Source organism: Cervus canadensis, chromosome 1 (assembly GCF_019320065.1).
Source record: "Cervus canadensis isolate Bull #8, Minnesota chromosome 1, ASM1932006v1, whole genome shotgun sequence".
Taxonomy (NCBI): Eukaryota; Metazoa; Chordata; class Mammalia; order Artiodactyla; family Cervidae; genus Cervus; species Cervus canadensis.
The window spans coordinates 126,313,397-126,328,638 of NC_057386.1; the positions used below are offsets into that span (position 1 = coordinate 126,313,397).

The following is a 15,242-nucleotide window of genomic DNA, read 5'->3' on the forward strand; positions in this document are numbered from 1 at the left end:
AACCCTGGTCTCCCGCATTGCAGGCGGATTCTTTACCAGCTGAGCCACAAGGGAAGCTCGCATGTGCATAGATATGGTTAACAAGCCATGCTTTTAAAAAAATTTATTATTTTTATTTGATTACGTTGGGTCTTAATTGCAGCACGCAGGATCTCCTTTGCCTCATATAGGACCTTTTGTCGTGGCGCATGGACTCTCCGGTTTCGGCTTATGGGCTCAGTAGTTGTGGTTGGTGCCCTGGCTTCTCTAGTTGTGATGTGTGGGCTAAGTTGCTCCACAGCATGTGGGGATCTTAGTTCCTTGACCAGGGATCGAACCCATGTCCCCTGCATTGCAAGGCAGATTCCTAACCACTGGCTCACCAGGGAAGTCCGTAACAAATATGTTTTGAGCATGACGTGCGGGGTTTTGTGTATGAGTAGTCGCTCAGTCAGAGAAAGCAATGGCACCCCACCCCAGTACTCTTGCCTGGAAAATCCCATGGATGGAGGAGCCTGGTAGGCTGCAGTCCATGGGGTCGCTGGGAGTCGGACAGGACTGAGCGACTTCACTTTCACTTTTCACTTTCACGCATTGGAGAAGGAAATGGCAACCCACTCCAGTATTCTTGCCTGGAGAATCCCAGGGACGGGGGAGGCTGATGGGCTGCCATCTATGGGGTCGCAGCAGTAGCAGCAATTGCTCAGTCGTGTCTGACTCTTTGCGACCCCATGGACTGTAGCCCACCAGGCTCCTCTGTCCATGGTGTTCTCCAGGCAAGAATATTGGAGTGGATTGCCATTTCCTTCTCCGGGGTTTTGTGTTGTGATTGTTTTTATTTGTTCTTTTTTTGAAGTTTTAAAATTACAGATTCTGTTTCATTAATAGTTATAGGACGGTTCAAGTGATTAATATCCTATTGGGTGAGTCGTGTAGTTTGTCCTTTTCAAATCAGTGGTCCATATCATCCAACTTGTCAGATTCAATGTGAGTTTTTCTTATTGTACCCTTATTATCTTTACAATACCTGTCTTTAGGGATCCCTCCTATTTAATTCTGGATACTGTTAATTTGTGTCTTCTCTCTTTTTCTTTTCAGTCCTGCTAGAGATTAGTTTTATTTTATTTTTATTTATTTATTTATTTATTATTTATTTTATTTATTAGCCCTTTGTTTCATTGATTTTTATCTGTTGTTTTCCTGTGTTCAATTTTATTAATTTCTGCTCATCTGTATTATTTCCTTCTGCTTGATTTGGAATTTATTTCACTCTTCTTTTTAAAGGTTCTTGAGGTGGGAACTTTAATTGATTTGATATTTTTCCTCTTTTCTAATGTATGCATTTGGTACTATTTCCCTTTTAGCACTGCTTTAGTTATGCCCCACAGATTTTGATAGTTGTATTTTAATTTTTATTCAATTCAATGTATTTTTAAAACTTCCTTTATGTATTCCTCCTCGACCCATGGATTATTTAGAAGTGTATTATTTAGTTTCTAAGTGTTTGGAGATTTCCCTGTTATCTTCCTGTCGCTGATTTGTAATTTGAGTCCATTGGAGAACATACTGAGTATAATTTCAGTTCTTTTAAATCTGTTGAGGTTTGTTTTATGGCTCAGGGGATAGCCTATTTTAGTTGGCTGTCTCTCCCCCTTTCAGAGTCTTATGCTTGTTTTATGGATAATGTTCATGGTCTTAGCTGTATTTAGCAGGAAGAATAAGGAAAAGTACATTCTTCTTCCTTTACTTTTAAAAAAATAAACAAGGCATTTTTGCTTTTCTTTTTTTTTTTTTTTCTTGCTTTTACTCTTTTCCCCTTCCTCCTACTTCTCTTCTTTTGCTCCAAATCTTCTTTTTCTTTGTCATTTCCTTTTCTCCTCTTTCTCCTCTTCCTTTGTACAGAGAATATGTGTGTTTGGACCATGGACTCCAGAGCAAAACCCCTGGGTTAAATATCTAGTTTCCACCCACGTGACTCACCCTCTCAGGGGCTCTGCTTCCTCATCTGTAAAATGGGCATAATCTTTGTATCCTATTCATAGGTTGTTGTAAACATCACAGGCTTAGGCTGTTGCCCGATTAATCATAAATTCTTAATTCAGGTTTACTATGCATGTTCTTGCTGTTTACTTTTCTAAGCAACAGGCCAGAGGAGACTGTTGGCAAAGTGGCATGGGGCGGAGGGTTTAGGTTGCCGTGGCAATGAGAGGACAAGAGGGTTGGACTTCTTTATCCTCATGGTACTTCAGATACAATTATGCTAAAATGTGAACAGAAGAAATGTATTGTTTGGTTGATTCTGAGCACCAGCTCTTTGTTCCAGTCACCAGGGACCCAGTGGATTTTTGTCACTTCAAAGACCCAAGGGGATGGAAGGAGCAGGGTCCTTCCTGTGAAGGGATGTGGTATTAACATTACAGTTGTTGGTGGGAGGGATGTGGAAAGGAAGCGTTGAAAGCCAAGTATCCCTCTTTTGTTCTTTCTCTTTCTCTCCAAAGGTATTGCTGACTACATAACTCGGTGCAAACAGGCCATTGGGAAATTTGAGTCCCTTGTCCACCAGATTCATAAGAATGCAGAAGACATTTCTTCCAGACTTACTTTAATAGAGTCCATAAATCTCTTTAAATATCCAGCACCTAAAAGTGAGGATGAACTCCCAGGTAGATCTGGCTTCTTTTTTTCTCTTGATTATGGGAGGAAAAGTCTCTTGGTCATGATTGTGCACACACACACATACACACATTTTATTCCACAAATGGAATAAAACCATGCCTCACGATCTCAGGCAGTTACTTGAAAAGATAATGGGTAATTCTTACTCTTTGTCATGTTTTATGTATTGCTTAGTTTTATAGATTCCTGAGTCTGTGAAGATTAATGGTTCTTTTGTCAATAACTCTGTAACAGTAAGGTGAACTGTGTTTTTATGGATTCACATTAACTTATTCAAACGGTATTTTAAACGTTCTTGGACTTAGTCAACAAGGAATTCAGGACTAGTTAACAAGCAGTTCAAGGCAAGCAAGATTGCCCAAAGACATAGCATGCACAATCAGCATTCAATCCCATGTTGTCGTGTATTTTTTGCTGTGGATATGTTTTGCTTTGGATGGTGTTGACTTGTTTTCTGCTTTTGGTCAAGATTAGAGGCTACTTTCGTATTTGCGAGACATACAGCTCATGTTTGCGTTGCTTTTTGAGTAATGTCCTTTTCCGTGTCCATGAAGAGCTTTAACAGATGTCTTCGGCCGCAGGCGTCAAGGAGTTCTTTGAGCACATTGAACGAGAAAGGGCCAAAGATGTGGACCACATGGTCAGGTGGTATCTTGCCATTGGGCCTCTGCTGACCAAAGTTGAGGGGCTGGTCATCCATACCAACACAGGCAAGGCCCCCAGGCTGGCCTCCTACTATGAATACTGGGAAAATAGAATCTACGAGGTCCTGACAAAACTCATCCTGAAGTGAGTTAATCTTCGTATTACATGTTGTAAAGACAGTGTGTGTGTGGGGGGGGGCGGGGGGGGAATTCCTTGGCAGTCCAGTGGTTAGGACTCTGTGCTGGCGAATCTATTTCACTCTGCTGAGTCCTGAGTCTGTTTTATTAACCCCTCTTAGGAATCTGCAGTCTTTTAATTCTTTAGTCCTTGGAAACGTCCCTTTGTTCCAAACGGAAACCATCTTGACGGCGCCAGAGATCATCCTGCATCCCAATGCAAATGAGATTGACAAGATGTGTGTCCACTGTGTCCGAAACTGTGTGGAGATGACCAAGGTGAGGGCGGAAGTGTGTGTTATTTCCTGGGTGGTCCCTGGTTGCAGAGAGTTAAGCCCACCAGCTGTGGACAGCATGTGACCCAGAGTTACCGAACCTAGGTCTGACTGCTCGATTTTCAAGATCTAAAGAGGCCAGGTTGGTGAAAAGCAAAGTTTGTTTTATTTTGGGTGCTGGTAATGGGGATGAGGAGTGAGCGGTGGAGGGTGGACGCCTGTCCAAAGGCCTAACCCCCTCCCCACTGACAACCAGTGGACAAGAGCTTTTATGGACAGAGGGAGGGGGCTACATGCAGAAACAGCACAGTCAGCTCTGACAGTCGTTTTGAAATTGTCATCGGTGGTCTGGCTAGTGTCATCTTGATTGTTTTAAGTATAGTTAATCTTCAGTTCCATGGTCAGTTTGCTCCCATTTCCTTGAGGACAGTCCTCAGAATTGTGGCAGCTCATGTCACGGTTACAGTCTGGTCATCATGCTGTTAACTTCTTCCACCTGGTGGGGGTTTCAGTATCTCTAAGACAGCTCACAAAATTGTTCAGTCACACAGTCGTGTCCAACTCTTTGTGACCTTGTGGACTGCAGCTCGCCAGGCTTCCCTGTCCTTCACTATCTTCTGGAGTTTGCTCAGACTCATGTCCGTTGAGTTGATGATGCCATCCAACCATCTCATTCTCTGTCACCCCTTTCTCCTTCTGCCTTCAATCTTTCCCAGCATCGGAGGCTTTTCCAATGAGTCGGCTGTTTCCATCAGGTGGCCAAAGTATTGACGCTTCAGCTTCAGCATCCAGTGAGTACTCAAGGGTTGATTTCCTTTAGGATTGACTAGTTTGATCTCCTTGCAGTCTGAGGGACTCTCAAGAGTCTTCTCCAGCACCACAGTTTAAAAGCATCAATTCTTTGATGCTCAGCCTTCGTTATGGTCCAACTCTCACATCTGTACATGGCTACTGGAAAAACCAGTTTTTACCAACTGGACCTTTTTTGGCAAAGTGATGTCTTTGCTTTTTAATACTCTGTCTAGGTTTGCATCTTTTAATTTCATGGCTGCAGTGATTTTGGAGCCCAAGAAAAGAAAATTTGTCACTGCTTCTACTTTTCCCCCATCTATTTGCCATGAAGTGATGGGACCAGATGCCATGATCTTAGTTTTCTGAATGTTGAGTTTCAAGCCAGCTTTGTCACTCTCCTCTTTCACCTTCATCAAGAGGCTCTTTAGTTCCTCTTTGCTTTTTATCATTAGAGAGGTATTGTCTGCATAACTGAGGTTGTTGATATTTCTCCCAGCAATCTTGATTCCAGCTTGTGATTCACCCAGTCCAACGTTTCACATGATGTACTCTGCATATACATTAAATAAGCAGGGGGACGGTATATAGCCTTGACATACTCCTTTCCCAATTTTGAACCAATACGGTTCTAATTGTTGCTTCTTGACCCGCATACTGGTTTCTTAGAAGACAAGTAAGGTGATCTGGTACTCTCATCTCTTTAAGAATTTTCCACAGTTTGTTGTGATCTGCAGAGTCAAAGGCTTTAGTGGTCAATGAAGCAGAGGTGGGTGTTTTTCTGAAATTCCCTTGGTTTATGATCCAACGAATGTTGGCAATTTGGTCTCTGGTTCCTCTGCCTTTTCTAAACCCACCTTGTATATCTGGAACTTCTCGGTTCACTTACTACTGAAGCCTAGCTTGAAGGATTTTGAGCATAACCTTACTAGCATGTGAAATGAGCGCAGTTGTACAGTTCAGTCAGTTCAGTTCAATTGCTCAGTTGTGTTTGACTCTTTGCGACCCCATGGACTGCAGCACGCCAGGCATCCCTGTCCATAACCAATCCCCCAAGCTTGCTCAAACTCATGTCCATCGAGTGAGTGATGCCATCCAACCATCTCATCCTTTATTGTCCCCTTCTCCCCCTGCCTTCAATCTTTCCCAGCATCAGGTCTTTCCCAATGAGTCAGTTCTTCACATCAGGTGGCCAAAGTATTGGAGTTTCAGGTTTAGCTTCAGTCCTTCCAATGAATATTCAGGACTGATTTCCTTTAGGATTGACTGGTTGGATCTCCTTGCAGACCAAGGGACTCTCAAGAGTCTTCTCCAACACCACAGTTCAAAAGCATCAATTCTTTGGTGCTCAGCTTTCTTCATGGTCCAACTCTCACATCCATACATGACTACTGGAAAAACCACAGCTTTGACTAGACGGACCTTTGTTGGCAAAGTGATGTCTCTGCTTTTTAATATGCTATCTAAGTTGGTCATAGCTTTTCTTCCAAGGAGCAAGTATCTTTTCTTGCTTCATGGCTACAGTCACCATTTGCGGTGATTATGGAGCCCCCCAAAATAAAATCTCTCACTGTATCCGTTGTTTCCCCATCTATTTGCCATGAAGTGTTGGAACTGGATGCCATGATCTTAGTTTTCTGAATGTTGAATTTTAAGCCTGCTTTTTCACTCTCTTCCACTTTCATCAAGAGGCCCTTTAGTTCTTCTTTGCCTTCTGCCATAAGGGTGGTGTCATCTGCGTATCTGGGGTTATTGATATTCCTCTGGGCAATATAGATTCCAGCTTGTACTTCATCCAGCCTGACATTTTGGATGATGTATTCTGCATATAAGTTAAATAAGCAGGGTGACAATATACAGCCTTGATGTACTCCTTTCCCAATTTGGAACCAGTCTGTTGTTCCATGTCCAGTTCTAACTGTTGCTTCTTTGGACACTTTCTCACCTGGGAGGCTCATCTTCCGGTGTCATATCATTTTAACTGTTCATACTGTCCATGGTTCCTTACTAGCAAGACTTATTGCTGAATGTGATATGTACTGTTTGGTGTGCTGTGCTGAGTCACTCAGTCATGTCTAACTCTTTTCAACAGCATGGATTGTAGCCCGCCAGGCTCCTTTGTCCATGGTGATTCTCCAGGCAAGAATACTTGAGTGGGTTGCCATGCCCTCCTCCAGGGGATCTTCCCAACCCAGGGATCAAATGCAGGTCTCCCACATTGTGGGCAGATTCTTTACCAGCTGAGCCACGAGGGAAGCCCATGAATACTGGAGTGGGTAGCCTATCCCTTCTCCAGGGGATCTTCCCTACCTAGGAATCAAACTGGAGTCTCCTGAATTGCAGTCAGATTCTTTACCAGCTGAGCTACCAGAGAAGGCTATGACATGTACAAAGGGAGCAAAATAGATACTAAAGGACTGTCTTTTCCCCCCCGCCCCACCCTGATTCTTATTTTGTCAGCATTTTGTTCGCTGGATGAAAGGCAGCTGCATAGAATGCCCCCCACAGAAGGGAGAGGAGGAAGAACTTGTTACCATCAGCTTTTACAATGATATCTCTCAGAACCCTCAGATAATTGAGCAGGCTGTTATGATCCCCCAAAACGTCCACAGGATTCTGGTTAATCTTATGAAGTACCTGCAGAAATGGAAGCGCTACCGACCTCTCTGGAAACTGGACAAAGCCATTGTGATGGAGAAATTTGCTGCTAAGAAGCCTCCCTGTGTTTTGTACGATGAGAAGTTGCAGTTCTATGCCAGGATCGCCTCTGAAGTGATGCACCACGTCTTGATCAAGGATGAGCATTGCATCCGCCTTCAGCTCGGACCCCTGGCTAACACCGTGCAGGAAAACGCCAAGTCCTGGGTGGTTTCACTCGGAAGACTCCTCAATGACTCAGCCAGAGAGGAACTCAATAACCTGCAAGAGGAGATGGAGGTAGTGGATCCCAGGTCTTCTCTGAAAATCCAGTGCACTGTCTATTGTGGGACAGAGCCCCAGGGTTTCTCTAAAACTGCTTTCACTTCAAGGAAGTCAGGGCTTCATTTGTCACTGTATTTTTTCCCCCGATGCTTATTTAGTGTCCCTTTGAACTTTCTTTTATAGTCCCTGAGCAAAAACCTGAAGAAGAGCCCCAGTACCCTTGAGGATCTCAAGTTTGTGCTTGCAACCATTGCAGAAATCCGAAGTAAATCTTTAGTCATGGAACTCAGATACCGGGACGTGCAGGAGAGGTACCGCACCATGGCGATGTATGGGCTCTTTGTAAGTGAACCCTTTTCTTTATTTCTTTCCCTTTTTCTTTATTCACTTTTCTCTTTATTTGTTTATTTTTTGGCTATGCTGGGTCTTCACTGCTGCAAGGGCTTTTCCTAGTGGTGGCAAGCAGGGGCTACTCTCTAGTTGCGGTGCTTGAGATTCTCATTGAGGTGGCTTCTCTTGTTGTAGAGCACAGGTTCTAGGGCTTGTGGGCTTCAATTGCTGTGGCATGTGGGCTCAGCAGCTGTGGCTCCCAGGCTCACTAGTTGTGGCTCGTGGGCTTAGTTGCCCCGTGGCATGTGGGATCTTCCCAGACCAGGGATCGAACTGTTGTCGCTGGCATTGGCAGGTGGATTCTTTACCACTGAGTCACTGAAGGAAGCCCCGAAGCCCCTTTCTTTTTTCTTGATGTTAATTTTCTTTAATAAATAAAGGGCTGTTGCAAAAATGAAAAAAAGTGGAGGAGAGAGATAAGATAATAAGAGAAACTGGTAGGAGCTTGAGGCGCGCAGGGCCGGAGACGCCGCAGACCCAGGACCCAGAGCAGCTCAGAGGCGGTGAATAATAGCTCTTCAAGTCTGCAATAAAAAATGGCCTCCAATAAAACTACATTGCAAAAAATGGGAAAGAAAATGGATAGAGTGAAAAAGTTGAAGAGGCAGAACCTGAAGAATTTGTAGTAGAAAAAGTACTAGACCGCTGTGTAGTGAACAGGAAGGTGGAATATTTCCTGAAGTGGAAGGGATTTACAGATGCAGATAATACTTGGGAACCTGAAGAAAATTTAGATTGTCCAGAGTTAATTGAAGCGTTTCTTAATTCTCAAAAAGCTGGTAAAGAAAAAGATGGAGCAAAAAGAAAATCTTTGTCTGACAGTGAATCTGATGATAGCAAATCAAAGAAGAAAAGAGATGCTGCTGATAAACCAAGAGGTTTTGCCAGAGGTCTTGATCCAGAGCGAATAATTGGTGCCACAGACAGCAGTGGGGAATTAATGTTCCTCATGAAATGGAAAGATTCCGATGAGGCGGACTTGGTACTGGCAAAAGAGGCAAATATGAAGTGTCCTCAAATTGTAATTGCTTTTTATGAAGAGAGACTAACTTGGCATTCTTGTCCAGAAGATGAGGCTCAATAACTGTTTGCATTGCCTTTATATATATATATATATATAAAATGTGGGTCTTGGCTTTCTGATTTATTAGTGTGAAGAAATAACTACATTCTAATGAAAATCAGGTTTGATATGTTTGTTTTGAATATTGGGGAAGTTACATTGGGTTTTTTTGTTTTTTTTTTTCCATCTGTAGCACTGGTTACTTTGAACAAATAAAAGCTTTCTGTAGTTGCTTCCTTCAGTAGGAAAGAATTTGATACCATGGTATATTATTTCCTCAGCATTAGAGAACAGTTTTTCTAAATGTTCGAGGAAATCTCCATAGTCATTACTCAATCAGAATTTAGCATTTAACTCATATATGCCTGAGGACCATTCTAAGTTTTTTGTATGTGTATACCTAAAAGACATATGTAAATGGTTGGGAGCTAATTTTTTGTTGTGGTTTTTGTTTTGGTAAATATATTTAAACAACAGCCTTTCATAACAATGGATAAGCCCATGTTCTGGAATTATATCATTTTGAGCAATATAAGAAATAACTTCAACTTAGATTGAAAATTTAAGTCTTAACCTTTCAAATTAAATAATTTTGTAATTAATTAGACAAGTTAAGCAGTTTAAATTGGGTAATTTTTTAAAGCATCCCTATCAGAATCTGCATCCATATCTGCATATAAATGCAGTTTTATATGCAGAAACCCTGGAAGGAAAATTTTTATCACCATCAACAACCTTCCCAACCAAATGAAAAAAGTAGAAAAATTCTGGTATGTTTTAATATAGCAAAGCAAAACTTAGTTAAACGGACACTTGATGGTTCTTTTTGGTGAACCATTGTTTTACAAGAAATTGAAGTCTTTGTGCTATATTTAGGAAAGGTTGTGAAACATGGGATGTCTCAGATTTGTTCATGGAAACCTAATCAGATAGTTTTAAAATATTGGCAGTTTACGATCTATAGGAATAAATGAGTGAACAAACTTTTCTAATCTATGCTTGACCTGCATGTTTTTTCAGACTTGACTCCAATCCATTCCTTGCATGAAGGCTCAGTTTTCTCAGTATTTTGGGTTACTAGTTCAGCAGAAGCCAAGAAAAACAATAACTTTGTAGTAATCAGAATGTTGTTCAACTGTATATTGTTTACTTTATTGTAAATACTGGTGAACAGTGGTCAATAAATAGTTTTATATTCCTTTAAAAAAAAAAGAGAGAGAAACTGGTAGAAGATGATAGTTCAGTTGTCTTTACGTTTGTTAAACACGGGTTTCAAAGACTTTCAGAAAGCCCATGGATGAGTTTGAGGGTTAAGGGTTTCAATCTCCTTGAAATCATATGTGAAATTTTGCATGCCACACATCACATGATACACAAAAAGGAGTCCACTGGAAAAACAAAGCAGAAGGGAGAAACAAATAGCTGTTATAAGCCAGCATTTGCATACAACCTCTATTTCAACATTTACATCACTTGAGTGCTTTCATCACCCAACTGCACCTTGGCCTTGCCTGCAAGCTAGAGATTCTCTCATCAGAAAATGCACAGTGGGGACTTCCCTGGTGGTCCAGTGGTTAAGAATCTGCCTTTCAATGCAGGGGACACAGATTGGATCCTTGGTCAGGAAACTAAGATCCCACATGCCCTGGGGCAACTAAGCCCATGCCCCAGAACAACTGAGGCTGGACACAGCAAGGAAGATCCCCCATGCCTCAACCAAGACCAAATGCAGTCAAAAATAAACAAATGAGTTAAAAAAAAAAAAGAAAATGCACAGTAGTGGTGATCACTTTGTAATGTATAGAAATAATGAATCCCTATGGTGTGCACCTGAAACTAACATAATATTGTAGGTCAATTATACTTCAATAAAAAATAATAAAAACAAAAAGAGGAAATTTTTCCTTAAAAACTATCTGTTTATCCTGAGATACAGTTTATAAAAAAAGGGTAGGTTAAATCCTTGATTTTTGACCTGTATTTACATGTTTTCAGAATAATAATTTGGTTCCCTAGCACGCTCCAAAGGAAAGAGAAAATTGCAGAGTGTGCAAAATTTATGTTTTTATAATTAAAGTCAAAATTTTCAATTATGTTTTTTGTTCTCTTTATTAAGTAAAATCATTTAAGATTCTGTATCTTAGAGCTCCATTATTATCTGCTTATATTTTCTGTGTGTCTCTTGATTTCCTCCAAGTCATTCATATCCTTATCATCCTATTATTTCTGATTGAGTTCTAGACATCTTTTATGAAAAGTTGTAAAGAGGATCAGAGGCCTCACATGATGCTATGTTTCATCAGAGGAGATGTATTTTTGCTTCTGACAGCACAGCTGGGTGTGTTAATGGGTCAAGATAACCTTATTCAAATCAGATGAAGTTGATTTGAAGCTCAGTTTTACTTTATGAATGACTTATCTCTCCAGGTTATCTCTCTCTCTACCTACCTATGTTATCTATCTCTTTTAAAAATTACATTCTTCTGATTTTTATTTGGATTATAAATATCTAATTTGTATAATTCAACCAACATCTGTTCAAATGACCTATTCTACTATTACCCAGATGCAGAAATCAGGACAGTAGTTTTGACCAGAAATTTCAGCTCCAAGCCTGCTTGTCATTTATTGTTTGTTCTTTTTTTTTTTTTTTAAAGCCTTCTGATGCAGAGAAAGAACTGGTTGACAAGATTGAGAGCATGTGGTCAAACCTTTTCAATGATTCATTGAATGTGGAGCATGCTCTGGGAGGAATAAAGAGAATGTTCACAGAGGTACCTTTAAATGCTTCAACTTCTGGATAAAGATGTTGAAAAATACCCAGTGGGCTCAACTAACACAACCCTGCTTTTCTCAGATTACTCGAGGTGAAATACTAAACTACAGACAGCAGATGGAGGATTTTGCAAAACGGTTTTATCTTGAAGGCCCTGGTTCTGTAGGTGAAGATCTTGATAGAGGTAAGGATATCCACATTAGTCTTACTGAGACATTTGAAGACATTCTGCTTAAGAATTTTATGGGAAGATTGGATGGAGTGGTGGTTTGTAAGCTTGCCTGTACACTGGGTTCCTCTGGGAATCTCTAAAGATCACTGCTCCCTGGGGACCAGGTTCACATAGTCTGATTCCACTGATCTCAAGGGTGGTTTAGACATCAAGGTTTAAAAAATTTTTTTAATTTATATATTATTATTTTCTAATTTTTATCTGCACGTGAGTTTTCCCTAGTTATGGTGAGCGAGGGCTACTCTTGATTGTGGTGCTTGGGCTTCTCATTGTGGTAGCTTCTCTTGTTGAGGCGCACAGGTTCTAGGTGCTAAAGCATCAGCTTCAGTAGTTGCAGTAGCTCAGTAGTTGTAGCCCATGGGCTTAGCTGCTCTGGAGCATGGGGGATCTTCCTGGACCAGGGATCGAACCTGTGTCCCCTCCATTAGCAGGTGGATTTTCAACCACTGGACCACCAGGGAAGCCCTTGGACATCAAAGTTTTTAAAAGCTCCCATGGGGATTCTAATCTGCAGCCCAAGTTGAGACCACTTGGAGCAAGAATGCTTAGGAGACAGAAGTTTCTAACTGGAGAAGTTTGCAGCCCTCTGGTTTTAGTTAGAATGATGGAGAGATAAAGTCTGGTCATTCTATATTTGTCTTCCCAATTAGCTTTTATGGCTGATGTGATAGTCTTGCAAATTGTTCATGATTTCTTATTCAGTTTTGTATATCTTAAGATTGTATGTATTCCAATACTTGCCTGCCTGCTTGTGAATTTTATACAAGCATCCTATGCTAATAAATCACTTCTTATCTATCAAAAAAAAGTATGTATTCAAAATGAACTTATTTACAAAACAGAGTCACAGACTTCGAAAACAAACTTATGGTTACCAAAAGGGAAAGGTGGTCAGGGGAGGGAGCAATTAGGAGTTTGGGGTTGTAGTCACTACTATACATACAATAGATAATCAACAAGGACCTACTGTGTAGCACAGAGTTCTCAATACTCTGTGGTAACCTATATGGGAAAAGAATCTGAAAAAGAATAGATATATGTGTAAATGAATCATTCTGCTACGCACTGAGAGTCACACAACATTGTAAATCAACTATGTTGTTGTTAGTCACTAAGTCGTGTCCGACTCTCTTGCGACCCCATGGACTGTAGCCCACCAGGCTCCTCCAGAATCCATGGGATTCTCCAGGCAAGAATGCTGGAGTAAGTTGCCATTTTCTTCTCCAGGGCATCTTCCTAATTCAGGGACTGAACTCGCGTCTCCTGCATTAGCAGGTGAATTCTTCACTGCTGAGTATGAATTTATTTATTTACTTATTTATTAGGAATAGAACTTTTAGCCACTTTCGATAAAGAGCTAGTGATACATGAGAAGAACCGTCAGGAGCTGGCTAATGCTGAGAAGCTTTTTGATCTTCCAATCACGATGTACCCAGAGCTGCTCAAAGTGCAGAAGGAAATGAGCGGTCTGAAGGCGATTTACGAGCTCTATGAAGGACTGAAGGTAAGCGTCCACCCACAGCTTTGGTCTCCATGGAGGGAATGTGGCTCAGCGGACTTTGAGGTCATAGTCATCAAGAGCCTGGGGCAGATTTCAGAGAAACTCGCACTTTAGATCTTGGGAGGAGGTGATCGGGGCCGGGGGTGACTGCTAATGGGTACGAGGTTTCCATCTGGGGTGTGGAGAGAGTTCTGGAACCTGATGGGCGTGTGATGGCTGCCTAACGCTATGAATGTCCTGCTTTCCACTGTACATATTCCTGGCATAAAGCAGGTCAGTGGTTTCCTAGGGGTGGGGTAGAAGGAGAGGGGTGGGAGGGGGTGATTACAGAGCGGCAGGAGGAGACCACTGAGGGGGATGGTGTTGGATACGTTCATTATCTAGATGGAGCTGATGGTGTCACAGGTGTGCACCCGTGTCAGTTGTACACTTGAAATACATGCAGCTTTATCGTACATCAGCAAACTCTCCATAAAGCTCCAGAAAAACAGAGAGAATGGGGAGAAGGGCATTAGGAACGCCAAGTATAAATGATGTTTCCAGTGAGTCTTGTTACAAAGAGAAGCAGAGAAATGAGGACTGGTGGGTGGAGGGGACGTGAGGTCAGAATATTTATAACATTTTTCTCATTTATTTATTTTTTGGCTGCCCTGAGTCTTTGTTGCTGCACACAGCCTTTCTCTAGTGTCTCTAGAGAACGAACACATGGACTCAAGAGGGAGAGGAGGAGGGTGGGATGAATTGGGAGACTGGGATTGACATATATACACTGGTGATACTGTGTGTAAATCAGAGAGCTAATGAGAAGGTACATTGTAGCACAGGGACCCCTACTCAGTGCTCTGCGGTGACCTAAATGGGAGAGAAATCCATAAAAGAGGGGATATATGTACACATGGAGCTGATTCACTTTACTGTGCAGTGGAAACTAGTACAACTAAACAACACAACTCACACACAAATATAACACGACATATACATCATAAAGGAACTATACGCCAATAAAAATTAGAAAAAGAAATCAACGTACACATATTACATGAATTAACATAATTTCCTGTCGAATGTATTTCATGATTCAAGCAACTCTGTCAAGCCTGGATGTCACAGGTTGCAAATGCCAACTACCCAAGATGGTGAATTTTATGTAAGACAGTACTTTTTACATTCAATCTCAAGGAGGTACAACACAAAGTCTTTTCTTTATGATAGCTAAGCAGGAGTATCTAAGTTGCTGGTATTTTGTAACCTTACTTTCTTTTGTCAGAAAAGGACAGCGCTTGAATGAAGTGCATATTTTAAGACCCCCATGATTCCCTGAGTTAAAAACACTGGTTTCTGACATCCTGCTTTTCTGTTTTCCCTGAAAGAAAGAAAGGCATATTTTTGGATCCCACACATTCTCAGATACAGTCTTATTTTTGTGTAAGCCTTTTTAAATTTTGTGTAAGCCTTTTAAAATTTTGTGTAAGCCTTATTTTTAAGCCTTTTGTGAAGGATTAAAAAAGTTGGAATGCTTTTGTTTGTGTTTGAGCGCCTTAGAATGAATCTTTCCTTTGTGAATTTGAGGTTGTTGTGAGGTCAGCGTTGTTGTTTAGCTGCTCAGTCATGTCTGACTCTTTGCAACCCCGTGGACTGTAGCCCATCAGGTTCCTCTGTCCATGGGATTCTCCAGGCAAGAATACTGGAGAGGGTTGCCACTTCCTTCTCCAGGGGAGCTTCCCCACCCAGGGATCAAACCTGTGTCTCTTGCATTGGCAGGTGGATTCTTTACCACTGGGCCACCAGGCAAGCCTCCTGTTGTGGGGAAATGGATGT

At 41.5% G+C, this 15,242-nt stretch overlaps 1 protein-coding gene and 1 pseudogene across 2 annotated transcripts in view; both read left to right on the forward strand.

The window, feature by feature from the left end:
- Window positions 1–15,242, forward strand: part of DNAH10 (dynein axonemal heavy chain 10) — a 166,133-nt gene that overhangs the window by 43,909 nt on the left and 106,982 nt on the right. For both annotated transcript variants that reach the window (XM_043442362.1, XM_043442368.1), the window contains 8 exons: window positions 2,478–2,642; window positions 3,237–3,444; window positions 3,599–3,755; window positions 7,001–7,477; window positions 7,646–7,804; window positions 11,573–11,689; window positions 11,773–11,875; window positions 13,249–13,427. In XM_043442362.1, coding sequence (XP_043298297.1) covers window positions 2,478–2,642; window positions 3,237–3,444; window positions 3,599–3,755; window positions 7,001–7,477; window positions 7,646–7,804; window positions 11,573–11,689; window positions 11,773–11,875; window positions 13,249–13,427 — 1,565 coding nt within the window. The remainder of the gene's footprint in view (window positions 1–2,477; window positions 2,643–3,236; window positions 3,445–3,598; window positions 3,756–7,000; window positions 7,478–7,645; window positions 7,805–11,572; window positions 11,690–11,772; window positions 11,876–13,248; window positions 13,428–15,242) is intronic.
- Window positions 8,299–8,936, forward strand: LOC122424518 (annotated as a pseudogene).